The sequence below is a fragment of the Miniopterus natalensis genome, chromosome 17 (genome assembly GCF_054644295.1).
Source record: "Miniopterus natalensis isolate mMinNat1 chromosome 17, mMinNat1.hap1, whole genome shotgun sequence".
Classification (NCBI taxonomy): domain Eukaryota; kingdom Metazoa; phylum Chordata; class Mammalia; order Chiroptera; family Miniopteridae; genus Miniopterus; species Miniopterus natalensis.
This window is the reverse complement of record NC_142097.1, coordinates 26,799,292-26,826,063: the sequence shown is the minus strand read 5'-3', so window position 1 is coordinate 26,826,063 and position 26,772 is coordinate 26,799,292. Positions and strand designations below refer to the sequence as shown.

The 26,772-nt window shown below is 43.1% G+C and overlaps 1 protein-coding gene across 1 annotated transcript; it reads right to left on the bottom strand.

Moving 5' to 3' along the window:
• Positions 1 to 2,468: 2,468 nt before the first annotated feature.
• On the bottom strand, positions 2,469 to 26,098 carry CALCOCO2 (calcium binding and coiled-coil domain 2). The gene is made up of 13 exons (XM_016222062.2): positions 26,057 to 26,098; positions 20,227 to 20,415; positions 16,583 to 16,685; positions 16,293 to 16,426; positions 15,355 to 15,480; positions 12,809 to 12,897; positions 12,101 to 12,170; positions 11,381 to 11,503; positions 11,000 to 11,086; positions 8,455 to 8,550; positions 6,773 to 6,908; positions 5,464 to 5,492; positions 2,469 to 4,938 (listed from the first exon to the last, which is right to left on the bottom strand). Exons 2-13 carry the CDS (start codon positions 20,404 to 20,406, stop codon positions 4,762 to 4,764), a joined length of 1,350 nt encoding a protein of 449 aa, XP_016077548.2. The 5' UTR covers positions 20,407 to 20,415; positions 26,057 to 26,098; the 3' UTR covers positions 2,469 to 4,761.
• Between the last annotated feature and the right edge of the window lie 674 nt (positions 26,099 to 26,772).

Here is a 26,772-nt window from a genome sequence, read left to right as displayed (position 1 = left end):
GGCAAGGGAAGATGTTTTTACATCTCCTGCCCCAGCGCTGGGAACCTGGAGCCTGGAATTCTGACACTTCGATATCCTTATAAGCAGCATCCTTCCCCCACCCTCACTCCTGTCCCTTGTGAGCTCAAACGAACTTGTTAGATGTCATTCAACCAGTTCAGGACAGAACTGGTTTCTTTTTACATACATGCTAGCATGGACTTTGTTTGGAAGTCCTTTGCATTCTGGGCCAGCTTCTCTGCCTTCAGTTCTTCCTCCCACTTTGTGCGGACCCTGAGAACGCCTTTCCCATTTCCACCTGCCATTTCTGCACCCACACCTCTTCCAGTGCACACTCTTATAAGACACCATTAACTTGGGCTTTGATTATAACTTAAGTAACTCTTAGGTCCCAAAGGGCTACGTCCTCAGTTTGCAAGAAGACTTCCCTTATCTTTGTGTCCTTAAATTGCTTTTGTGGGTGGCTCTTTTCCCTGTCAGATTAGGGGGCCCTTGAAAACTGAGACTCTCACCCCCAGCAGTTTGAGTTTCCTGAGGGGAGAGAGGATGTCTTCTTTAATCTTGTAGATCCCTCAAAGTAACAACTTGTCTTCTATTTTTGTAATCCTGGTCCTATACTAGTTCTGCACACTATGGGTGTTGATTGACTCAGTAAACAATAGACTTAGTCCCCTGGAGTGTCATATTCTTTCTTTCCACAGCGAGAAAGTAATAACATTAGACAGAGCAGGCTGGATTCCTTAATATGATTACCTGGGATTTATGGGCTGGTGGCTCTTTCCCCCAACTTTATTGGGTACATTCATCTCCACAGAATAGATATTCCCAGAGACCACTAACGCTGCGGGCCACTAATTGCCCTGATCCTGTTAATCACAACCGAAGCTGCTTTCTCCAGCCCGAGACGGGGGAGCACCCAGCACTGTTGTGGCAGTGGGTGTACCGAGGTAAGGGTGCTCTAACCAAGTTCAAGTGCTGAACGTGCTCTGTGTGGTCTCTGTATTTAAGACATCCTACCACGAGCCAATGGATGACCTCAGCAAGTTGTTTTTTAAAACCTTTTTAATAATATAACAACTTGAGACATAATTCACATAGCATAATCCTCCCCTTTGCAGTGTAAATTCAGTGGTTTTTAGGACACTCACATCTCCACAGTACATTTTAGAACATTTTCTTTACCTCCCAAAGAAAGTCCATACTCATTAGCAGTCACTCTCCGTTCTGCCCAAGCCCCAGCTCTAGGAAAACAAATATCTTTTTTGTTTCTATAGAATATTTGCCTATTCTGGGCATTTCATATAAATGGAATCATGCAATATGTGTTTTTTGTGACTTCTTTCACTTAGCATGTTTTCAAGGTTCATCCATGTTGTGACATATATCCATACTTCATTCTTTAAAAAAAAATTTTTATTGATTTTTAGAGAGAGAGGAAGGGAGAGGAAGAGAGAAACAGCGATGCAATAAGAGAGAGACATCGATTGTCTGCCTCCTGCAGGCCCCCTGCCGGGGACTGAACTGCAACCGGGGCATGTGCTGGACTGGGCGACCTTTTGGTGCATGGGATGACACTCAACCAACTGAGCCACAGTGGCCAGGGATCCCTTTTCTGATTTTAAGTTAGCTTTCCTTCACCACTCACACCCACATGTGCCAGGGTGACTTTTTCCACACTGCCCATCAAGTAAGTATGTTAAGGTAATATAAAAATATTTTCATATTAAACCAAGAGAAAATAAATTAGAAAGGAAAACTTGTTGCCATAGAAGAAATTGTGTTCCATGTAAGCACAAAGATTCTAAAATCTTACTTAGATATTAATACTATTATGCTCCCATCACTTTTTTTTTGGAGGTATTTTACAGCTATAAAATGTGTGGGTGCCAGAGGCGTAGAGAGGAAAGGCTGGGGTGACGAGTGGATTAGGTAAGAATGATTTTTTCCTTTACCACTATAGCCGCCTGGAGCATAATTCCCCTTCAAAGCCTTGGTAAGAGCAGCCGGGTATAATGAACAGTGGTTAAAGGTGCTTTGTTTTACATCTAGCAAAAAGGATCATTAACACCTCAACTGTTTTTTAACGAAGGCTTTGGAAGGGCTCCTGCTGCTGTTGACAATCACGGTAACCCTCAGGATGGCGGTAGCGGCAAAGGGGTGGCTGATTCACCAGAAAATGGTAGTCACTGATTTGGATTATGTGCATTACCGCTCCCCTCCATTCACGTGCTTAATTAAGAGCCGACTAGTGCAAAATAAATGAAACTGCAATTTTTCACTGGAACTATCTGGGGAGCAACATAAATTTTGCAGGGAGGAAGGGGATCTGCTAGAAAAACTGTATTGTCATGTCCCCATTACATTTCTATTCTAGAGTTAGTCTTAATCGGCACCTCTGATCCCTAAGGGGCCAAAGGCTTATGAGTCCGAGAGACATCTTACTGAAATGATGACACAGAACAAGTGAGTACAGTTCCATCTTCATTTTATCAAAGGAGAAATAAAGGCAAAGAGCTGTGTGACAGAGACAATATAGTTCTTCTAAGGTATAATTCCAATCACATCAGGGAAAACCCCAGAAGGAGTGCAGCTATAGTTAGCTCAACCTTATCCACGACCTCAAGTTTCGCATCATTCAAAACTTTCTGTGAAAGTCTCTAAAGTGACCTGCTGGTTGACTGCCTGGGAGTCATTTCTATTTGTTCAGTCCCTGGTGGGAGAGAAAATGGAACTACTTTCTTATAGTTCAGTTAGTCTGGATGGAGGGAATTGAACTTAGTTCACAAAAGTGCCAAATTCCACACTGTCCCCTTTCAAAAAAATGCATGAAAAGTTAGAGCACAAAGTCCGGGTTCTAGGTTTGTCATACTAATGCTTCATCACCTCCTTCCCACCTCAAAATCATTCCCAGCAAACTCTTCTGTTGACTAAGACAGGTGAAGAGAAATCATTGGTGAGGTCCAGAATTCCCACAATCCTTTTGATTACATTTCCCCCATAAGCTTAAAAAAAAAAAAAAAGACCACAAACTCAAGGTTTATTTTAAATTACCAAAGTTCCTGAAAAAGAAGACGAATTTATTTTCGGTATTAAAGAAACCAGCATCAGTTCTCGTTATTCTGCCTCATCCATATTGAAACTCACCAGCTTAGAAAGTTGCAAACTCATACATAACGTTTCAAACTCCTACTAATTGTTAAGAAAGGAGTTACAACAACTAACGCCATGTGCGTAGGAAAGGTCAAAGAGTAGAAAATGCCAACCAGGGGTGTACAGAGAGAAAGAAGGCTGTGACTGATACAATATTTCGTGTCCGTGGTTCAGGGATAGCATGCTTCTATTAGGAGCTGAGGAATCAAGATGAGAAGCCTTTGGTATCCAAACTGGCTGCCTGAGATTTCTGCCATGCCCTTTTTGGCTGATCTAATGCAATCAATTGGAGAAAGGGGCCTGAAAAACAGGAGGAAAATTTCTCAACCTCTGGTCAATCGCCAGCCCCAAGGGTAGGACTGAGTACAAATATACTCACGTCCTGACCTGGAATGGCTGTGAGACAACTTGGACAACTAATCACTTAGTATTTGAGTCAGGCCTGCTGTGAATGCCCAGGTTGCTTCCATCCCGGGGCCCTTGTCCTGCAGGCCCTTGGAAGAACGGGCATCACAGGGGAGAGGCTGACACAGCCGGTGTTATGGGATTTAAAGGGTGGTAACCCATATGGATGGAAGTAACAGCATTTAACACTATCTTTTTTTTTTTTTTTAATTTAAAAAATTTTTTTGCTATTCATATTTTTTATTTTTTTCCTCTTCTTAAAGAATTCCCTTTAACATTTCTTGTAATATTGCCTTGGTGGTGATAAACTCCTTTAGCTTTTTCTTGTCTGGGATGACACATAGTGACCACAGAAGTCTTTCAGATCTGAATGTCAACACATAATTAGAGTTTAAAAAATTTGTAACATATTTTTTTTTGGGCCAAACTTATCTGTCAAGGCTGGTATTTCCTCCTTCCCCTGAAGCTTGAGTGTTGGTCAGGGTAGGCTAGGAGAGGTAATGCTGTAACAACAAACATCCCTTAACTGTCCTCAGGCAATACACATTTATTACTTGCTCATGCAACATGCAGGTCAGAGAGGTGTTCGGTTCTGCTCATGGTAGCTCGAGTGTCACTATCCACTGGCCAAGGCATGTCATGCTGCTCGCCTAACTTCAGGGGATGCAGGGAAGTGGCACACTTCCATGAGCCGGTCTCGGTGCTGCTTCAGCTCCCTGGTTGTGGGGCTTCTGTGCAGCCAGATCTCAGGAGGCTCTGAGTGATGGTGGTTCTGTATTTTAGTTGTAATTTTGATGTGGTTGCGGGAGGCGGCGGGTGCGGCTGTTACCTGCGCCGCCGTCTTGTTTTCCTTCCCAACACTATCTTTAGATCAGGGGTGGGGAACGTCACTTGGTCTGGCCCTGCCAAGGCAACCACAGCAGGTGGGACTCGAAATTCAATAAATCTAGGAGTTTTCATAGCTAATTTTTAAGTTGATAATTTTGTATGGCCTGTGAATTATGTTATAAATATCCAAATGGCCCTTGGCAGAAAAAAGGTTCCCCACCCTGCTTTAGATCATCATGATTCTACCTTTAGGGCAGCAGAATTGAGTAAATCCCTAATAATTTCAGGTTCGGTGGGATCTTGTGTCATAACTCATAGTAGAAGCTATAGTACATACTCCATAAATATGTACAGTATAGCTCCAAGAGGCTGGGACACTTATAGACTGTGGCAGAATACATGGTCTTCAAAGATTTGCTTTTGTTCTGCTGAGAAGCTCTTGTCACAAATTGGACAACTCAAAGAAAGGGTCTGAATGGGCAGCTCCTCCAAGGTGTGATCAAAAATGCTGTCAGCAAAGGCTGATCTGCAGCTGGGGCATTTCTTGATGGAGAGCTGGGAGGAAGAACAAAGAGGTCAGTAAAAATGTAAGCTGCATGTAGCACAGACCATGTCTATCTGATTTTCCACTATATCCTCAGCATCTAGCAAAACGCTTGGCACATGGTAGGTACTCAAGATATAGAGGATGAATGAACAATTCACATTTGGAGGGACTCACTGGGGCTTTCTCTAACGCCAGGATCGAAAGGACCTAATATTGCTCAAGCAGTCAAATAGCTTCCAGCCTGGAAGGGGCACTGGACATACCTTGTTTGGATAGCTGCCTAGTTCACACCTTTTCTCTACTCCTGCTACTAAACTCACAGTGGAGATTTTGAGCAGGATGTTGATGAATAAACTGCTTTCTTCTCCCACCTCAACAGGCTTGTTCAGCTTTAGGCTCTGAACAAATTGATCCAGCTGACTTCTGGAGTTATCAAAATGACAGTTTCCCTATGGTTCTCCCAAGAACTGGAGCAGGAAGGGAAATTTTCTCAAGGATTTGATGTGGTCAGTCTCATGATTCAAAATACTTACCAGGCTGGGGGCAGAACTTTCTTGGATGCCTGAGGGAAATAAAAAAGGATTTCATTCAATGAAAAAAGATCATCCCTAGATCTCCAAATGTGTTCTAGCAGCTGTTTTCTGTAACCCCATAGTTCCCTTTCTCCCCACTGAACTCTGACTCTTTATCTCGTATGTAAACCACTTATTTCTAATAGAGGGGATCTAGGTCAATGATTAGGGAAAAACTGAAAAAATAATGAAGGGGCTTTTTCAATAACCATGAATGTTACACAATCAGAAAAACCAATAAGCCTATTTTCAGTGGGTGGAAAATGAGATATTAATAAAAACAGTAACAATTTAACAAGGAAACAGTCTGAGAACAGATTAAAAAATTTTTTAAAAATATGCTTTTATTGATGTCGGAGACAGGAAGGGAGAAGGAGAGAGAGAGAGAGAAACATCAACGATGAGGGAGTCATTGATGGGCTGCCTCCTGCACACCCTGCACTGGGGATCGAGCCCAAAACCCGGGCATGTGCCCTGACCGGGAACTGAGCCGGGACCTCCTCCTGGCTCATTGGTTGACACTCAACCACTGAGCCAAGCTGGCAGGGCTGAGAATAGATTTAAGACTGAATCCACATAGTTGTTTTTCAAATAAAGTGCTTACAAATATTTAAAAGGAAAAATAAACTTGTACCCCTGCCTGCTGCAAAGATCTGATTGTGACTCTTTTGAGAGACCATGACTGCTTTAAATGGCCAAAAAAGCAAATGAGGTCTCATATCACTTTTGAAGATAGAAGAGGAAAGTTCCCTGTTTGGCAAAGACATCTGACCCCTGGTCCTTGAGTGACAAGAGTTGCTGTCACCTCCATTTCCTGTCCTCCAAACCACCCAGGGGTCTCTGTGGAGCACACTCCTGATACCCCTGGTCAGGCCATCGGGTGGCTGCTGTAACTGCCCATTACTGGGTGGCATTTCTCGCCTCTTGTGCTTCCATTTCTAAACCTTAATTAGCTTCCTCAGCTTTGTATGTGTATATCTTCTACACAGAGACATTTCCCTGATTTATAGATTTGGAATATAGCCACGGGACTCAATTTGTGTCTGCTGCCTCTAGGCGAATGATCTGATTTGCGCCTTCTAGATTCAGATTTATTTCTCAATTAACACTTCTTGCCCGGCAATCTTTCTATTGGCTCTTCAGCTTCTGCCCAGCAAGTCTTGACAATGAGACTGGTCTTAATTAGCATCTCAGTCACACACAAATTTAGTGGGGGAAAGGGATGTATGTAGGCAGGGGCCTTTCAGCTCGAATGGCAAAGTTGTCTTACCAGAATATGGGTTTCCAAAGATAAGTCCTGGGTTTTGTCCTGCACCTCCTTGACCTGAAGTAGGTGCTTGAAATGGCAGAGAGTCAAAATCCAGACCCATGTAACTCATCAATCTGCTGTTCTCCCTCTTCAAAAGCTAAGGATAGAAGATTTATTGCGACATGTTGAAAGACAACAAAGAATGGCCCCAATGAACTGGCAAAAGGGTGCCCATTACAGGTAGTTCTTAATGAACAATGTGGTACTGGAAGAGCCCAGGAAATGATTAACCACAGTTCTTCAAAGGGGGAAGCATCAGCCTCCACACTCTGAAGATCTGAGTTCTTAACATCTGAATTTAAACATATATCAAATTTTGTTTAGATTTACATAAAAAATAACTTAAAATCTCTAAATACATATCAACTGAAGGAGGCATAAATGTTGTGTGGATATATGAGGCTGGCAGGAGTTATGTTAAGATTGAAATTGTTGTACATTATTGACAGCAAAATGCTTCTTTTTAGTCTCTTTCCTAGAATAATTTTCTTATACAATGTAAATATTCATCTGATATACATTTTCCTTCTTCATGTTTTATCCCATCCAATGGACAGACCAACAGAGTGAGGGAGGAAATGAGAGGGAGAAAGAATGAGAGAGAATAAGCTATGAGGGGGCGGGGCAGCACTGAAAGTGCTTTAAAAAGAAAATTAGTACACTGCCCCTTAATACCTTAAGAGGTCTTTCCTATAGTGCTTAACGAAGCTTCCAAATAGCACGCCTTTCCTTCTTGTGGTAAACTGTGTACATACTCCCTCCCGATCCCCGCCTGGCCCCATCAGACTATTCCAGGAAAACAGGAATTTCAAAGTCAAGGTACACTTGCCTAACTCAGGAGGTTGAGGATGACGGGGCCAGAAATAGACCCTAAATGCCTCCTACAATACTGAGACACACAGGCATAAACAGTAAAATCAAAAGGAGAAGTGATCACTTGGAGCATAGCCCAGAAGGGTTACAGAGAGGGCAGAGACGGGGAACTGCTGGAGGTGTAGACCTAGAAGGAGCAGCCAGAACGCATGGACACCCACTCCTCGATGCTAGGTAAGGACATGAGAATGACTTCAAGTGCAACCACTTCCCTTGCTGTCATCATCCTCAGTCAATCAATCAATAATAGCTTGTGTTTAACACACAGCAGAAAATAAATATCAGTTGGATGAATGAATGAACTGATGAATGAATGAATGAATGCACAGCATTTATTGGGAGCCTACCATGGGTCCAGCACTGGTACAGACCACCAATTCTGCTCCTGGTTTGGCAGCAGAGAGAAAAGAAAAAGTTGTGCTGAAGGAAAGGGGATCCTCAGCTATAAAAGTGATATAGGATATTGCCCTACAAAGACAACACAATAGCGGTGAAGATAAAACCAAAAATAGTAAGTTAGATCTTCATCAAAGCTGTTCCTTTCTGGTTGACTATTGCCAGGCCAAGCGAGTTTGTTATAGAACAGAGAGGGGATTTAGTGGTAGATTAGGACATCAGATTAAATTTACTTTGCTTAGGAGCAACTGCCTCCCCCACTGTCACAGAAGGGGCTCTTTTATTTAACTTTTTATTTTATCACCATACCTTTGGGTCACTCTGCTCCTTCCCCTTAAAATCTTGGGGTTTTCTATCCTCATTTACATACTTACATCATTTTCTCCTTCCATTCTCTCTTTTTCTCTCTGTAGAACCTCACATATCATCTTGTTCTCACTCAGCTTTTTTGACAAGTCGAAGTTCTCGTCCTGTAAATAATTAAAAAAAAAAATTAGAATTAGGATCTCACATGGTCATCTGGATCCAAGGTGGGCTAAAACAAAGAGATCGCAGAGGCTCTAGTTTTCCAAAGTGTGGGGACTGAGGTCGGGGAGGGAACTGGGGTAGGGAGGAGTGGTATTATGGAGGGGATGTAACTAACAGAAAAGTGACTTAACAAAATGCCTGAAGGCCTGGGGTGGCATCGAGATGCTGGTTTCTCCTGGTTTAGCTGGGAGTGTAAGTGACCAAAGAGAGAAAAAGTTTGGGGAAAAACCTCAAGACTGACTAATCAGAGTTAAGGATAGATGGAGCCTTGTTTAACCTCACCCAGCCAGGGAAACTATCACCTTTGTCTTGAATAAACATCTCATCAGTGCATCCTGAAGCTCTTAGGGTTAGGTTGCCGTGACTCCCTCCCAGTGTGAAAACAGGCATCTGGACTTAAGTTACAGTGAGGAAGAAAGAATCCTGGAAGACATTTATCCAAGGCTACCAGGAACCCACACTGGGATGTTGGGCTTTGCAGTATGATGGGTTGACCTGACTAGTTACATGCTTCGGAGCTTTCCATCTCCTACCCACATAACATCCATATTCGCAGAAACACTTAAGCTAATCCTACTAACTGTGGTTTTTCCCTCCAAGATTCTTTATTTGAATGCTGGTGCCCAAACTGCTGTGCACTTCTAGCCAACCCTGAGGTAGTAATGCGCGAGAGGGGCTGCCCGATGACAGTGCTGACTGCAGGCTCCTGGCTCCCCATGCCCTTTGGCTCCTGCTGGCTCTTCCGATCCTGTTTCACTTCCTCAAAAGGCAGAAATAAGAAAGGGCTCTCTGAATCTGCACAGAAACCTGCTGGATGGTTACAAAAGTCCTCCCTGAGGTCCATGGCTCAGCTGGGGCCTATATTTCCGGGGATTCCCAGATTCTGGGGATTCTGGCCACTCCATCCCTCCTCTTTTTAGCAGAAAGATAAATTTCTCTCCTTAACAAGGGTGTATAATCCTCTGGGCTTGTCTAAGAACCACAAACATTCACACCCCTTGCTTCCTGGGCCCCTAATCTCTGTCACCTACCAGTGCAGCAGCCCTGAGTTGCCTGATCTGCTTGTGGAGTCACTGACACTCTTTGTACTTCTCTAAGAAACAGGCTTTCCTGGCCTCTACCTTTGCCTTTACCTGGTCCGCCTCTTGTACTAACTGCTCCTCCACTGCTGTTGTCTTGTTCCTAGGCTCCTGAAGTATAATAGTCCTCATAGTTAGGGGCCTTTTGGATGCATGAGGAATAAAGAATTGCTACCAGCTGGGAACCCTGGATCTTGCAAAATACTCCAGGAAAAACCAAGGAAAGCCATACCTGCCTCAAGAAGGTTCAAACCTTTGAATGGCTCTACATTATTTAAAACAGTAATTTCTTTGCTACATTAGAGGTTACAAACTCAAATATGTCTATTGAGAGGGGTCAGGCAAGTAGTATAATTGAATGAAGGAGGTGACTGCAATGAAACAGTGAAGACAGCAGACAAATGGAGAACACATGACCAATCTAAAGGGTGCAGCAGCTACTCAGCTCCAGATGTAGACTTAATGTTTCCAGATCCTCTAATTTTTCAGTAGAAGCTGGAATACAATTTTTAATGTGAAAAGTTCCCATTTTTAAGTATTGGTAATTAATTCAATTTTTAAAAAAATGCCATCTGAGACAAATACAATATTTCTGTGGACTAAACTTAACCCATGAGAGCTGGTGATTTACAAACTTTTACTCTTTATTAGGTTAAGTATATAGTATCTTATATATCGTAGGTACTCAATAACTGATTGAATAATGACTGACTGAATGAATGAACGATACATATATGAGTTACAACCCCAGTAGTTGGATAGCCTCCAGACATTGGGATTTCTTGTATTCTTACAGCAATTCAGAAAATGGGGCTCCTAGGCACCTGTCATTACCATGAAGCCTCTTTTCCAACAATATATTATAGAAAATTATTAGTCAATTAGGCTATTACCGTTTTACTGTAGCTCAGAATAATTTATAATGATGACAATTGCTAATATTATATTAATTGTAACAAGACTTTTTACTGCTGTAATATTTTCCAATCGTGGAGCTCAACTTTATAATCATTTGTCTGCCTGCGCAATAACTCTTTAAGAGGGGAATTCCTAGCCCAAGGCTCTATTTCCTACAACCTGTCATGAAGTTTAACTTCCAATTTTCTTTTATCACTCATCACACATTAGAAACACCTACCTCTCCTAAACGTTTTATACGTAGCACATTCTCTATCCTTCTGGGTGGAATGCAAAATGTCCAGAAGTGCATGCTGTTCTCCGCTGCCTGATTTACCCCGCCCGTTACCTGAGTATGGACCCTACCCCTTCCTTTCCGTAGGCCCCCCACATAGCCATCCAAAGACAGACATGCCATTAACTCCTGCTGCTTCTTCCTTGCAGTAGCTTCTTTCTGCTCCAGCAGCTCCACTTTGTTCTCGAGCTTCTGCTGGTGCTCCCTCTGCACAAAAACAGATTTCAGTAGCACTGTTAGAAAAACACACACACACACACACACACACACAGGCACTGGGGAAAGGCCTGCCCAGCTAATGAGCAAGCAGGATGCAGAGGGACAAGCAAGTCTTCTCTTATTAGTTTCTGAGAACAGCCATAAGACACCTCATTTCAGATGGCTTCCTCTGAGGCCTTTCCCAGAGCCAGTGACATCCAGGTATATGACAGTGTAAAGAAAGAACAATGTATATATTTTCTCCTAAATGATGAAAAATATCATTTTCTTTCATGACGTTACCTGTTCAGTTAAACTGAGAAAGAGCTGGTCATTTTCCTTTTTCAGATATTCCAAATGCACTGTCTTATCTTGATCTCCTTGAACAAGCTTCTCCATTTCTTTCTCTTGAGTTGACAGCTGGGCCTAAAGCAAAAATAGTAAATACAACCAAGATATAAAAGAAGGAAAACCAACCAGGAACAATGCTCTTTACTGTGCAAAACAAGAAATGTGTGTTCCGTAACAGCCTCCAGCTGCCAAGTCCCTTGGGACTTCGCTTTTTAGCTCTACCCCGCACCCTGAGAATCTGACTCACTGAGTAAAATCTGACAGCCTACTCTTCAAAGCCCTTCCTTAGAGCACAGCTTCCTAAAAAGAGAGGCATTCTGCCATCTGCTTTACATTTCAGGCTTCTGAGTAAGATTTGGCTTGAAAAGATTTTGTAGCTAAAAGAAAAATGTTTGACAACTATTGGTATAGATGACAGTCATCCTTCTTAGGAGCTCATGATAAGTATAAACTAATTAAATTATTCAGATCCTGTGGACTGGGACTATAAAATAAAGTATTTTCTATTCACTGTCAAGAATTGGAAACATATACTCTGAAACTTCAGTCTGATGCTTAGAAAGGTACACCGTTAGGCATTCACTACAATGAAATGCATCTTCCTGGGCCACCAGAGACGAGTGGTGGCAAGACTGAGAAAATATACTTGGGCAAAGGTTTGTCATTACCGACCTGCAGCTGATCCACTCTGACTCCCATCTTCTCATTTTCTGAGGACATCTTTTCGTTTTGTTCTTTCAGCCTGTGGAAGTGGAGATGACTATGTGAAATATACGCTGCTGCCTGCTGGCTCCCCCAGGCCTTAAATGATTGAAGGCTGCCTTGGCCCTATTTTATCTTTATTTATTTATCTATTTAATCCTCACCCGAGGATGTTTTTTCCATTGCTTTGCAGAGACAGTGGAAGGGAGAGAGAGGAACATCACTGTGAGAGACACACATTGATTGGTTGCCTCCTGCATGTGCCCCAACCAGGGCCAGGGATCGAGCCTGCAACAGAGGTACGTGCCCTTGGCTGGAACTGAACCTGGGACCCTTCAGTCCGCAGGCCAACGATCTAACCACTGAGTCAAACTGGTCAGGGCTTGGCCCTATTTTAAAATCCACTAGTTTCTTCTTCAATCCTGTTTTGGCTTCCTGACCTCCAAGTGTAGGTATTCGATACTTAACGTTAATACTTGAACTCAGGTCATTTCTCCTTACCATTCTGACATGAATTCTCTAACCTAGAATCAAAGAACTCATAACTTAAAGGGGAGAACCATACCTATCAATGTCATAATAGGAAGACTGTAGTCTAACAAATTCTAGAAATCTAATCTGACGCTACCTAAGGGTGCCTATAATCCATAGTTCCTCCTATCCAAGGATCACACTCACTGAAGCAGCTCTGTCTCCCAGCTGTCCTTCTGCTCTTGCATATTCTGTTCCAACTTCTTGTTGATGCTCTTTAAGGTTTCTAGCTCCTCCTATAGATTGAAATGTCAAAGGGACAGGCCATTTCTAAGACAGCTTTAGTATCTCAGGCAGCCAACAAATATTTATTGAGCACATAGTACATGTCAGGCTTAGCAGGGCACAACAGTGAGTAAAATATCCACGTAAAGGAGTTTCCATATTCAAGTATTTTTAATGTTTTTCCATATTAAAATGTATCTACCGTAATTTCTCTTCCACTGTAGCATACATTGGCCCATTAATTCTTGAAACAAATATTTAATGAGTGTCTATGACACACCAGACCCTGTTCTGGCAGTGCAGACACAGCAGTAGATAAAATAAAGCTGCTCTACTCCTAGAAATGTGCTGTCCGATAAATTCAGAAAGCCACATATGTAATTAAAAAATGTTAGTAGCCACATTAAAAATAGTAAAAAGTAACATGAAATTAATTTTACCAAAAGTACATTTAACCCAATATATCTAAAATATTCTTTCAATATGTAAACAAAAAAAATTTTACATTTTTTTCAGACTAAGTCTTCAAAATCCGGTATGTGTTTTATGCTTACAGCATATCAAAATCCACCACATTTCACGTGTGGCTAGTGGCCACAATATTCATCCTCAACATTTGTTTTTTTCCCCCAGTGTCATCCTGAACTGAATTAATTCTTGTATGTAAGTGAAAACTATCTGCTTTTAGCTCCAAAATTTAAAAAGTTTGTTTACAGACTTTAAAAAAAATCATTTTTTCTGTTTAAAAAATTGTAGTAAGATACACATGACATAAAATTTACTATCTTAATCATTTTAAGTGTACTGTTCAGTGGCATTAATAACATCCACATTGTTGTGCAACCATCACCACATCCACCCACAGAACTCTTTTTATCTTGCAGAACAGAAGCTCTGGACCCATTAAACTAACTCCCCATTTCCCCAGCTCCAGGCAAACACCATTCTTCTTTCATCTCTATGAAGCTGACTACTTGAGGTTCCTCAGACAAAGGGAATCATATGGTATCCATCTCTGTGTCTGGCCCGCTTTACCTAGCATAATGTCTTCAAGCTTCATCCATGTTGCAGCATGTGTCAGAATTTCCTTCTTTTAAAGCTGCACAATATTCCATTGTATGTACACGCCAAGCCATGGCTACCCATCTATCAGTCACTGGATACCTGGGCTGCCTCCGCCCTTTGGCCATTGCAGAAAATGATGTTATGAACATGGGTACTAGTATCTATTTGCAAAAACAGGTATCATTGGGCCTCCTTTTACAGGGAGGGAAACTGAGGCTCATCAGAGATGTTAAGCTATTTCTTCTGGCTCATCAAACAATCAATGGGAGAATCAGCCCATGTGACTCCAAAGACAGGGTTCCTAACCATTGTATGATCCTGTCTCTAAAAACCATGGGCTTTAACATAAACAATATGAGTTCAAATCCCAGCTAGTTCCAAAGCCCCAAACCTCTCTGAGCTACAGGGCTGTTTTAAGAATTAAATGAAGTGATGTGCTTAATTATAGTGCTTGGCACAATGGAGGTGCTGAATAAATACTGGCTTTTGTTATCATTATAACTGGTAGCAAGTGCATAGGAGAGCTAACCCACGAATCCAGACACTCTGGTTCCTTGGTTAGAACCTGGCAGGTAGGCTGTAAGGCTCCTGACCAGATGTTGGTCCTTGAGAGCCGAGTTGTGAGTTATGCCCATGCCACTTTTGTGTGTTATCCCACTGCTCAGAACAGGCCAGGTCTGCAGCCTGAACCTGCCATCCGCACTTCTATAGCAGCCCAGGGCCGGCAACATCACAGGCACTTGAGTGACAGCAAAGTGTAAAGAACAGAGCACTGTCTGGGAGTCAAGAGAAGTGAGTCCTAACCCAGTGTAATCACTAAACTTCCCCTCGCCTCTGGGCCTCAGTTTCCTCACCTGCAGATCAAGGGCTTTATAGATGGTGATTACCAAGGTCTGTGTGTTCTGGAAACTTCTAAGCTATGACCTCAGTGTAATTAGTTTAGTCTTTAGAGAAAACTCTCCTCTTCAGCTTCTAGTATTATCAACTGTCATTCACCACCTGGTGATTTGAAGAGAAGCTGCAAAGAATTTGGATAACCCACAATCTTACTTTATTACTGTCTCCTTTCTTAATGCCCACACTCTAGCTAATCAAAGAAGTAGTCAGACTGCCTGGGTCTGAATCCTGGCTCCATCACTGATTAGCTGTATAAGAGATTACTTAACCCTCCTAAACCTCAGGTAACTCCTCTATAAAACTGGTATAATAATAGTACATACTCCAAAGGTTTGCCATGAATTTTAAATAAAATAATCCACATAAAACTTTTAACACTATGCCTATTCAAAGATATTAGTATAAGGGAGTGAGATCGCAGGCTAAAGAGAAGATGGTGCTGGCTAAAGGGCAACATCCAATTCCGACCAACATACTCCAAATTCACCTGTGACCAGCAGCCATACCTGCCGCTTCCGGAGCTCAGCCTGCAGCTCTGAGCTCTGCGTCTGGAGGCCGGCACAGCTGTCCTTCAGCGCCTGGTTCTCTTTGCGAAGCTCACTGTTGTGCTGCTCGATCTCTCGCACTTCATCCTATGAAAGAGCATCCCACAAACTCTATGGCTCAGTGGGTATTCAAATCTCTCCAGCAGAAAACGCCCATGGCCTGGGACAGGGAGGGTCTAGCTGATTCTCGCTCACTGTAGTGACATCTGTGTACCCCGAATGGGAGGAGCCCCTCAGTATGTAAGGAAGGCAGTAATAAAGGTATGTCTGTGTAAACTGCAGCACTGAGCCTACCATTACCAAGAAGAAAGACAAACAAAATTAAGGCCATAAGAAGGGGGAATGACAGAAGAATGCAGATTCTTCTGGCAACACTTAGTACTGCTTCTCTGTCTTATGGACTTAGCTCCGTGAGGCCAGGGACAGTGTTTTAACTGATTCTTCACTGCGTCCCTACTGCCTACCATTGCGCTGGAGGGACAGAAGGCATCCTGTCCCTCCCGAGTAAGTAAATGAATCCGATATCTGTGCATGACAGGCTCTGTGTCGGAACTGAAAGACACAGGAAGACTATTTGGTACATCTATCCTCGAAGGAGCGTATCAATTTACTGTGATGGTAAGATGTGGAGATGACAGAAATTAAGTAACCGGAAAAATTAAGGAAATAACTGAATGCCAACTGAGTTACAGTAGTTTTAGAGAAAGGATGAATCACTTGTTATGGTTCTTGTTAACATTCCTAAGTCACTCTGGAGTGGGTTGGAGAGAGTATTGTATAAATTCTTCTCAACAGTATCTGCTATCCATTCATTAAAGGCTTTTTGACCCAAATCCCACCCTATCCTGGAATTGCTCCTCTTACTGGCCGCAAGGGGTGGAGGTGAGATGCTCACAGACCTGAGTGGTAACAACCAGGATGTCATCCTCGTTTCTTGGATGGAACTGGAAAGGGACACTTGCTCCCCGGACCACACCGTCCTGACCCACATAGCAGAACTGGTAATACTCATCATCCTTGGGCAGGTAATAAGCTGAAAACACAACACGATTTGTAATCCCAAACGAGGTCTATTCAGAAAACTAAAAACTGGAAGTCTTTATCTGCTCCAGAAAGCCCAGGCTTGAGGAAATAAATTAGTCTTAGCCGCTAACCATCTTCAACACCTTTGACCCGGTATTTTTCTCACCTTTGAACTGGACTTTCTGCTGTGTGGCCGAGACGCTGTTTAGGTCTGTAGGCAAAGTAACCCACATGAAGGTGTAATACTCGCGGGTTGTCTTCCATCCCACCTGCAACGACAAGAGGCTCTTGTTCAGCATCTGAAAGTGCTCAGGGGAAAATCCTTATTTGGGCTATGTCGCCTCAAAATGTACTTTTTATTTATGTTGAAAAGACAATAGAATGAGTCCATTATGACCAGATCCACTCACCATGGATCAGATCTTATTTTTGGCTTATGACAACCATATACAGTAAAATGTCTGATACAACTAAAGATTGGCATGCACAGAGTCCAAAATACCTGTCTTAGAAGGAAACAAAAACTGACCACTCAACATCCAGGACAAGAGTTCCAAAAATTTTATCTCCAAGTCAGACGCAGAACTGAGAGTGATTGGGAAAAGAAGCTCCGGGCGGTGAACCTCGATCCCACCATCATCTTACAAAGGCGTTCCTGGAACTTCTTACTCGGAAAGCACTCTCCCTCTCCTGTGTCCATGTCAGTCTTGTCACCTATACTGACCTGATTATACTACTGCATTTTTTAAAAAATGCATTTTTTGATTAATGTGCATGTTGGGGTGGAAGGGCAAGAGGTGTCTTAGATTATGAGGCATCAGATAACTGAGTCCAGTCTACAGAGTTTCCTTTCTTTCAGTGTTTTTCTAAATGCGTGCTTAATGAAGGCTTTTTGGTGCTAAAAATAATAACAAGCTGGTAGTCCTAGAGGCCTCTTCTGGGTGTTGAATGCAGTAAGTCATATGATACAAGGGTACTGTAGGATATGCCTCGGAGCAGACAGCTGGCTAAGTGGAAAACATTCTCACTAAACGAGGAGTAAAAGATGGCTCAAGTCATATCTAGAAGATAAGAGCACACCAGAGAACAGAAAGGGAGCCACTGTGTCTTCAAGGCGGGAATGCTCAGCAAATGAGAAGCAAAATTACATTTATTGCCATATTTGACCCTGCCTGAGCCCAGTGGGAAGAAAAAGAGCTAAAAATAAATTCCATTTTTATCTATTAAGGAATTGGAGCGGGGTTGAAAAGGCTACACTGAAAGCTCATCAGAACATACTGGGGCATGTTTTAGTGCCTCATTAATACACACCCCATTGGTGTAAGCATCTCAGAGCCACTGCAGCATGAGGTGATGCAGGAAGCTGGAATTTTATGGAGTCTTCATTCACATCCTGTAGTTTCTTAATGTACTGTGACCAAAATATCATCTGGGAAAGCCTAAGAATTACTGCTGCCTTGGAAAAAGAAAACAGCTTTTAGCTACCTGCAATTTCTGTCCTTGGCTCGTCCACGTGAGCTGTCCCAGTCCCAGTCTGCCACCCGTGGCATGGTATTTCCCCTCTCTGAAACACTGGAAAGATCTCCATGCCCAGATAAAGGAGATTATGGAGCATAGGACCATACACTGAAGGAAGGAAAGCTGACTCCTGTCCACTTTAGGCTTGATCACTGGTGGTAGCATTTGCTGTGTGGAGGAGATGTAGCATAGTGTACATCTGGAAACATTTCATGAGTGCCTACTTGTGCCAGGAAGTATCAGTGTTAGGGTTGCCATGGACTTGAAGGATATGATTAAGAACACACTGAAAGAACACTGGGAGAGCTTTAGGAGAGATTCAAAGGACAAAACTTTAGTCAACTTTTCATTCTCTAATTTACCATTTGTTGTTCAAAGGACTAGAGGAGAAGCAGCAGAGGGTTAAATATCAAACAAGCTTGCTTTACCCCTTACTCATTGGGAGGCCTTGGGCAAGTCACCATCTGGAGTATATTCATTGTATTCATCTGTGCACAACAGACACTACTACTTACCTCAGGGGGCTGCTGTGCTGCGAGGATTAAGTTAGAACACACACACCTACACACATGCACACATGCACAGGCACACGCAAACCACCTCATCAAAGGCCTAGCACACTGTGTGTTCTCAAAAAGTTTGCGTTCTTTCTCCATTAGTCTTAACACATTCTTTCAGGCTTCAGGATAGGTGTTCAAATCAATGGCTTTATGGACAATGAACATTAGAGGCCATTCTTTGGATTAACCATTTCCTTACTGAGGTATGGCAATACCTCCGAAATGCATGAAGCATTCCAAGTGTAGGTGCGTTTTAAAACATTTGTGTTTAAAAAGCTTGACTTTCATTTGGTTTATGGGCAAGTCCTCACTGGAAGTTGCTAAGTGCTTGGGAAATACAATCAGTCTAAGTTAAACAGAAATATAACAAAAAAGTTACAGATTGCATTATAAACTCTAATAAGTACTTTTTGAATCCTTTTTTAAAAAATATATATATTTTTATTGATTTCATAGAGAGGAAAGGAGAGGGAGAGAGAGAGATAGAAACATCAATGATGAGAGAGTCATTGATCGGCTGCCTCCTGCACACCCCCTACTGGGGATCGAGCCAGCAACCTGGGCATGTGCCCTGACCGGGAATCGAACCCCAATCGCCTGGATCCTGGGTTGACACTCAACCACTGAGCCATGCCTGGCTGGGCCCTCCTCTTTTTTTATTATCTTAAAATACAAATAAATACATATTTATTAAAAAGTTTAAGTTAATTAAAATTAAATGAAATTTAAAATCCAGTTACTCAGCCATGCCAGCCACATTTTAAGTGCTCAGTAGCCATATATGGCTAGAGATTACTGTGCTGGACACTGAAGGTAGAGATCCATTGTAGTAAGTTCTACTGGACAGCTTTGCTACCTGAGGGGAAGAAAAAACAACTATCATCCTTGCTATATAGGAAACACTCTGGTGTGTCAGTTTTCTGTGCTAGGACATCTTTTAGTCTAATATTTCAGCATCCTGCCGTCTCGGGAGCTGTCATGCTACCTGTCAGTGTCCCTCTGTTTGTCCCTGCCTCGAAATACCAGCTGCTGTGGCTCCTTAATTTCAAACAATTAAGGAAAAGTCAGTTAATGAGGGATGTAAATAAGCACCAGCTCCTTCACAGTGTGGTCAAGAAAGATGTCTGAGTTCAGGATGAACAGCACTGGCGAACAGGCAAATGACATACTGAGGTGTCAAAACAAAGGTCACAGGCGTTGGAACTCAGCAGTGCAAATTACTTAAATTTGACCTTTATTTCCCATCTCTGGAAATAGGAAGATTTGTCATTATGGTGTGTGCGTGACAGACAGAGAAAGACACAGATGAGGGGAGAAGCCGAGAAAGAAAGTTGACCATAATAAAAAAGTAGCATTTCTGTACTTGAACTGACAGGGTGATTAGACATTAGAAGAAAGAGGTCACCGAGGGAGCTCCGAAACCTTCTGTCCTTGGAAACCTTTACAAAGAAATAAGACACTTATTCAGGAATGAATTTCTCAGATGCAGGATCTCGAACCAGGTTAACTTCTCGACATCCTTTCCAGATTTGTAAGAATGTGGAAAGGCCTTGCCACCTTATTTTCGCTTGAGTCCCACAGCACATGTTGGTAGGTGAAGAGGGAAGTGCTGGGGAGCTTAGTTCAGGACTTTAAAATTGAGCAGACATCATGTACAAAACACGCCTGTAACACACAGTAATGAAGATTCACCTCCAGTTCCCAGTCACTTGGTATTAAATTAACTACTTACTCTAAAGATTCCAATCCAATCCTTTCGACTGGGAATGAAATGCTGGGTGACGGTGTAATAGCATGTGACGTCCTCTCCAGGAACATAGAACTTCTCCACACTGTTAAAAATGACCTGAGAGAAATGACAATGGTCCAGCAAGACAGCTGATATGGAGGAGTCTTCTACCGTCTCTTCCATGGTGGGGTCCTGTTATGAGATATGGTATAAAATGAGGCTCAGAGAGAGTTGTGTAAAATGGTGGTGATTTCTGGGCTCTCATCCAGGGAACATTTTGTTCAAGACAAGTCAGGAGAAGCCAAAAAAACCTGACTAGTCCTGAGGTCATACAACTTGCTTTCGGTTTCACGCTGAGCCATTTCGCATACATAACTTCCTAGGCTGTGAGGCATCTCTGAGAATATCTTTGACCCCTTCACTACAGGCACCACCCTTATTCTCTGCTCAGAGCCAGTTTGTTCCCCTTTTTCTAAATGCCTTAAATAAGTAAGGCAGCCTAGAGGAAAGTAGCCTGAGTTGGGAACTGTAAGATAGAGATTCTAGATTTTTTATCCCTAGATGCCCTGTGACTTTCAGAATACCAATTCCTCTAGATTTCAACTTCTCCATTCAATTCCATTTATGATCCTATAATCCCCAGGCCCTTCCATATATTAAGGCACTCTGCTAGGAGCTGGGGATGGGTGCAGGAAGAAAGGGAGGGATGAGAGGGGACTATCTGACATGTGATAGGGACAAGCATGGGTTCTGAAATCAGAATGGTGGAGTTCAAATTCCAGCGTCACCACCTATTAAATGCACAGCCTTGGGCAACTGATTGAATCAATTGGGTTCTGTTCCTGTTTCCTCATTTGGAAAATGGGGCTAATCACAGAGTTTGCACAATGGAAGGGTTTAACAGATGTTAGTGATTATTACCATTGTTTTTTTCCTTCTGACACAGTGTTTGCCCTCAGAATGGGTCCCAAACCGATATGGAGGTTAGGTGAGCAAACAAGTAACAGCCAAATGGATGGTATAAGTGGAAGATTTCTTAGATTCAAAAGAGGGAGAGATGCGACTGGTTAGGAAAATGAAGAAAAACTTCAGGAAGTGAGTAGAATCCTAGATAAGCCCCTCAAGGAAAAATAGGATTCTGACAAATGGTTTGGGGGTGAGGAAATTCCAGGAATGAAACACATACACAAAAGCAAAGAAACAGAAAGATGCAGCCAATGTTTGGAGGACAGCAAGCAAGTTTGGATCCCTACCTATAAAACGGGGATAATAAACTTTCTAGGTCACAGTACAGATAAAATTCGATCAAGTATGGGAAACAATTTGGGAGGTAAAAACAGTGCATAAAAGAAACATACAGTCTTTTGAATTGTTGAGGCTTCATACTTCCTACCCCTCAAGAGTTACATGCCTCGACTTCTAAATGCCTCCCTGGTCTAACATGTAGTGAGTCCATGATTCTCAGCCCAGAATTTTACTGGGAAATGCAAATAACATTGCAGCTCCACATAGCAGATGAAGAACGAGCTGTACATATGCAAACACTATATGAGACTTTAAAAGTTCAGCTGTTGGAACTTTGTACACAATGTTGGAAGATTGTACACATGCATACACACAATTTAAAATAAGTTGAGCCCGGCGGGCATGGCTCAGCGGTTAGCATCGACCTAGGATCCAGGAGATCACAGTCAATTCCCGGTCAGGGCACATGCCGGGGTTGCGGGCTTGATCCCTAGTCCGGGGCGTGCAGGAGGCAGCGGATCAGTGAGTCTCATCACTGATGTTGCTATCTCCCTCCCCCCTCCCTTCCTCTCTTTGAAATCAATAAAGGTATATTTAAAAACAAAAAATAAAATAAAATAAGTAGAATAATAAACAAAAACAAAGTAGTTGTAGCCCCACCCTACTTATTTCCTAGTTTTAGTTTGAACTCTAAGCAAACAGGCCTCTTTTTCCAACTCCCCCCAGAAGCCAGTTTTTTTTCATAGAAAAAAGGGCACTGAACTATCTATTCTTGGGATTAATTTTAGTTACTAAAAAGAAAAAGTATTGGCTTTCTGGTTTGAGACACAGTTTAACCACATCCTCAACATCAAACCTCAGATCAGTTTTTCTAAGGAAGAGAGCTGCAGTCTAGGTCAGGACTTGTTCCTCATAAGCTCCTGCCTGCGTGAGCTCTTAGATGTTTTGGGAGGGAGGGCAGGAAGGTCTCTCAGCCTTCAGATCCCCATCTTCCCTAGTGGTCTCCAGTCATACTGAGGCCAGCATATCCCCTGTCCTGAGCCTGGAGCACTATTTATCTGAGCATGTAAAATGACTTACTCTGTCCTTTTACTATGATCTGAAGAACACTCAGGTAAGAGTGACTTCAGGACCTCAATTAACCCAAGTACCATATTCCCTGTTCTTTCCCTTCATGACACTATCACCACTGTATACACAACAGAATGCCTAGCCCATAGTGACTGCTGATTGAGTAGTAATTGAATAAATCAGTGAATAAGATATTATGTAATTCATCAAAAAATGAAAGAAAGGGCTCTGTAGGTAAACAATGGTGTGAGTGGTAGTGGGACTAATTCTTTTTTTTAGATCTGTTCTTAATTTGTTAGATACCCTTGGAGAAGCTGCTATTTCCCAGCTTTTTCTTCTCTAAAGTAGGGTAAGGAGATGATAATCTCTAAGTGCTACATCAATTCTTGGTATGGCTGGTTCAGCTGGTAGAGCTGGTTCAAGTGGCATGGTGCCAAAAAAACAGAAGGCACAGATTTGATTTCCTGAAGGACCCATAAAATTCACACTCCATTACCCACCTTTCACACACTCAAACTGACAATCTGCTTTGCGAATGGCTGCTACTGTAAAAGACAATACCAGCCAAGGGTATGGGGGCTTGGTACCAGCCTCTCTTTCCTTACTAGGAAAACAATCTATACATTAGCTCATGAACAGACGCACACTGAACAGAAGGTCAGCATATATGTTCAAAATGACATGGAAGAGCTCATGTCAAAGCTTGAGTGTATTGCCAATGGACACTTTATCTTTTTTCTTTCATCTGAAAACCTAATCATCTTTCTGGAAAAGTCAACAGTCTTGGTTCCTCACTTACCAAAAATGTAAGACTCTATGAAGTTCCCCATTTCAGTAATCTCATCACCTTCCCAGAAGGACCCAGCGGGCACCCAATGGCACTCTGGGTGTCTGGAACGCAATCATTCTTGAAATAAAAACTCTCCTCTGCCAAGACTGGCAAAGACGCAGAGGAGGAAGGCAGGGCAGAAAACAGCAGTGGCTTCCCTTGTCTGCTTCTTACCGAAGCTGAGGACAGAAAAGGCCATGGGCAAACCTAGAGCATAACCTTGCCAATCTGAGCTGGGCCAGTGGCGATACCTTATTCGACTTTTCCTGGAAGGAAGGTATGTACTCATTTTTAAGGTCAGTGATCCTTAAAGCCTTTTCTCTCTCTCAGTGATAAAATTCCCTGGGAAAACCAAACCCACATTAACCAAATTTCTTCATCCTTCTGCTTACTTAACTTTCTAAACAATTAGCAACTAGCAAATGGATGAACTGATTTGAGTCCCACTCCTCCCTGGCCCAGGAAGAGATGTTTCCACAGAAATACCCTTTGAGAACACTGACAACGGATATAATGGGTTTGTAGATGGCCTGAGACAGGGAGCAAAAGCAAAGACACACAGTCACTGTTCCTCAAGTTATTAAGCCACTTGCTGTAATTCAAATTTTCCAAGTTCATTATAGTTCCTTACCTAGAATCTTTCAGAGTGCCTTAGAAAAAATTTACACCCCCAGGAGGCTTTAAGTGGTTCTCATTAACAATTGTTTGGATTGGCTGCCCAGCTCTTTCTAAGCAGGCCCTCATCCCACATTCCACACCACCAGTGCCAGGGAAGAACAGAAAAATAGTTCTGGGGCATGAGACGCAGGCAACCAGAAGAAACTGTGAAAGGCAACCAGAAGAAACTGTGAGAAGCTCAAAGCTGTGTGCTAAATTTCCATTTTACTTTACTGAGATTTTACACTTTTTCCCTGAAAGGGGTGACTATGCTAACCCCTGAAGTGACAAGGGTAGTGATAGTGTTTGGAGTGTAGTGGAAATGGGACTAGGCTAGGAGCTGAGGCATTGGGGTTCCTGTTTTAGTTCTGCCACTACCAAGTTCTGAGATCATGGCCAAGTCACACTACCTCCTCTTAGGCCTCAGTTTCCTCATCAGTAAAATGCACAGATCAGGCTAGAAAAGCTCTAAAAAACTTTCCAGCTATAATGATCCTAAGGGGGGGGGGGAATTAAAAGAGTTTATTTTAGCTGTGTCTCTTTTCATCTAAGAAAATAAGGAAACATGGCATTATATCAATAAGCACTGTCAATTTTTTTTTTTTTTTTTTAAATATATCTTCATTGACCTCAGAGAGAGGAAGGGAGAGGGAGAGAGAGAGATAGAAACACCAATGATGAGTCATTGGTCGGCTGCAGCCCGAAACACGGGCATGTGCCCTGACCGGGAATCGAACCCTGATTGCCTGGATCCTAGGTCGATGCTCAACCGCTGAGCCACGCCTGGCCAGGCTGTCAAATTTTTTTAAAGAGCCCTAGATGTATTATCTGACTTGAAAGCTAATATGATGGATTGCTATGGAACCCTTACTGACCACCTTTCTCTGGGTCCTTCCACTCCACAGCTGTCATATCTGCTAAAGGATAGAGTTTCATTCAGGTCAAGGCCTTCTGAAAACACTGGTGAAAGTGAGTCAGCTGGTTACTCCTTAATCATATGCTCTACACTATCTACAAAGACCTGCTGCATAGTCCTTTGCATGAAATGGTTTTTGCAATAGTGGAGATAAGTGATAATATACAGCAGGTCCACGAATAACATTGTTTAGCTCAAGTTTGGTTCTAATGTTGATGGAGGTGCTATAGGAACTCAACTCTTGTTTATATCAATTAGCCTCTGGTAAAACTGGCTTGCCTTTACCTTTGGCTTCAAGTTGCAAAACCTAGGGACAACGTTAAGTGAGGATTTAGTATTTAGCACCTGTATTATTCTACTCAGCTACAAGAACGGCCACTTGTTGGCTTGCAACAGGAGCAAAGAATCCAAGTGATAAAAAAAAAAAAAAAAAAGTTAACACATGCCGGGAGAAGTTGAAATTACAACGTTAGTGGGAACATTAGCCCCCAAACTAAACTGGCCTGAGAGTGGCAGTGGGAGGGGCTGTGGGAGACGGACTGGAAAGAAGCAGGTCACTACACTCCAGCTGCTCCTTCTCGGATGCCTAGGACACCTCCTCCAATTACAGAGGCCTCTTCTGAAGGAAAGGGGCTTCAGGGACCAAGCCTGCTCGTCAACAGCGAAAATGAGGCCCAACAAGAAAGTAACTTGTCCAGGGCCACTGGGCGGGCCCCGCCTCCGCTTCCTAGCAAACGGCGTCACATCAGGACCGGGATTAGGGAACAACCAGGACCTCCGCCCGCAGGACGGGGCGGGATGCCGTGACGTCAGGCCCCTCAGTCCCGTCAGGGGGACCCTTCTGCCCAAGGAGTCTCCCACGGGCCACAAGCACCGAAGCTCTGCCTCGCCCGGGAGAAAACCGTCCCTCAACCCTCCACGGCCGCGGAAAGAGCCCCAGGGGCCCCATGACGCCACTCCCACTTACTGTCTCCCTAGAAAGATGGAAGGAAGTGAAAACCGAAAGCGGCGGCACCTTTACCACTCATGGCCCTTTCTCAGGACTGGAAGTCTGATTTTAGGGAACCCGAGGGCCCAACTGCCACTAATTGTCGCCCTCACTCCAGGGGACTCACCAGGAGCAGCAGCCGGCGGCGGCGCAACAGAGGAAGGACTGGCAAGGGACAGGGGCGGGGCCAAAAACCCGAGGGAGGGCTGATGCGGGCCGACCCCCCCTGCAGTCACATGGTTCAGCAAGCCCCGCCCCCACCGCGGTGCTTGCTGGGACTTGTAGTGTTCAGGTGACTGGGTTCCAGATTTCTCAGCGATCTCACCCCAAGGAGCCCATTTCTTCCTCTAAAGCAAGCCACTTACTTACCTTAAAAAGTAAATAAATCAAACTTTATTTTTTTTTCAGTTTTGAATGAGAAAGCTCCATACTTCTGAAGGGCCATTGAGAGGGCATCTTCATTTTTCTCCTGCCCCCATAAGACACTTCACTAAGAGTCTTTTTTTTTTTTTTTTTAATCCCCACCCATGGATATTTTTTCCATTGCTTTTCAGAGAGAGTGGAAGGGGGAGAGAGAGAAACATCCATGTGAGAGAGACACATCAATTGGTTGCCTCCCACACGTGCCTCAACCAGGGTCCGGGGATGGAGCTTGCAACCGGGGTACGTGCCCTGGGCAGGAATCGAACCCAAGACCTTTCAGTCCGTGGGCTGATGCTCTAACCACTGAGCAAAACCAGATAGGGCTCCTTTCTTTTTTTTTTTTTAAATCCTCACCCAAAGACATGCTTAGAGAGCGGAAGGGAGAGAGAGAGGGGGAGAGAGAGAGAGAGAAAGAGAAAC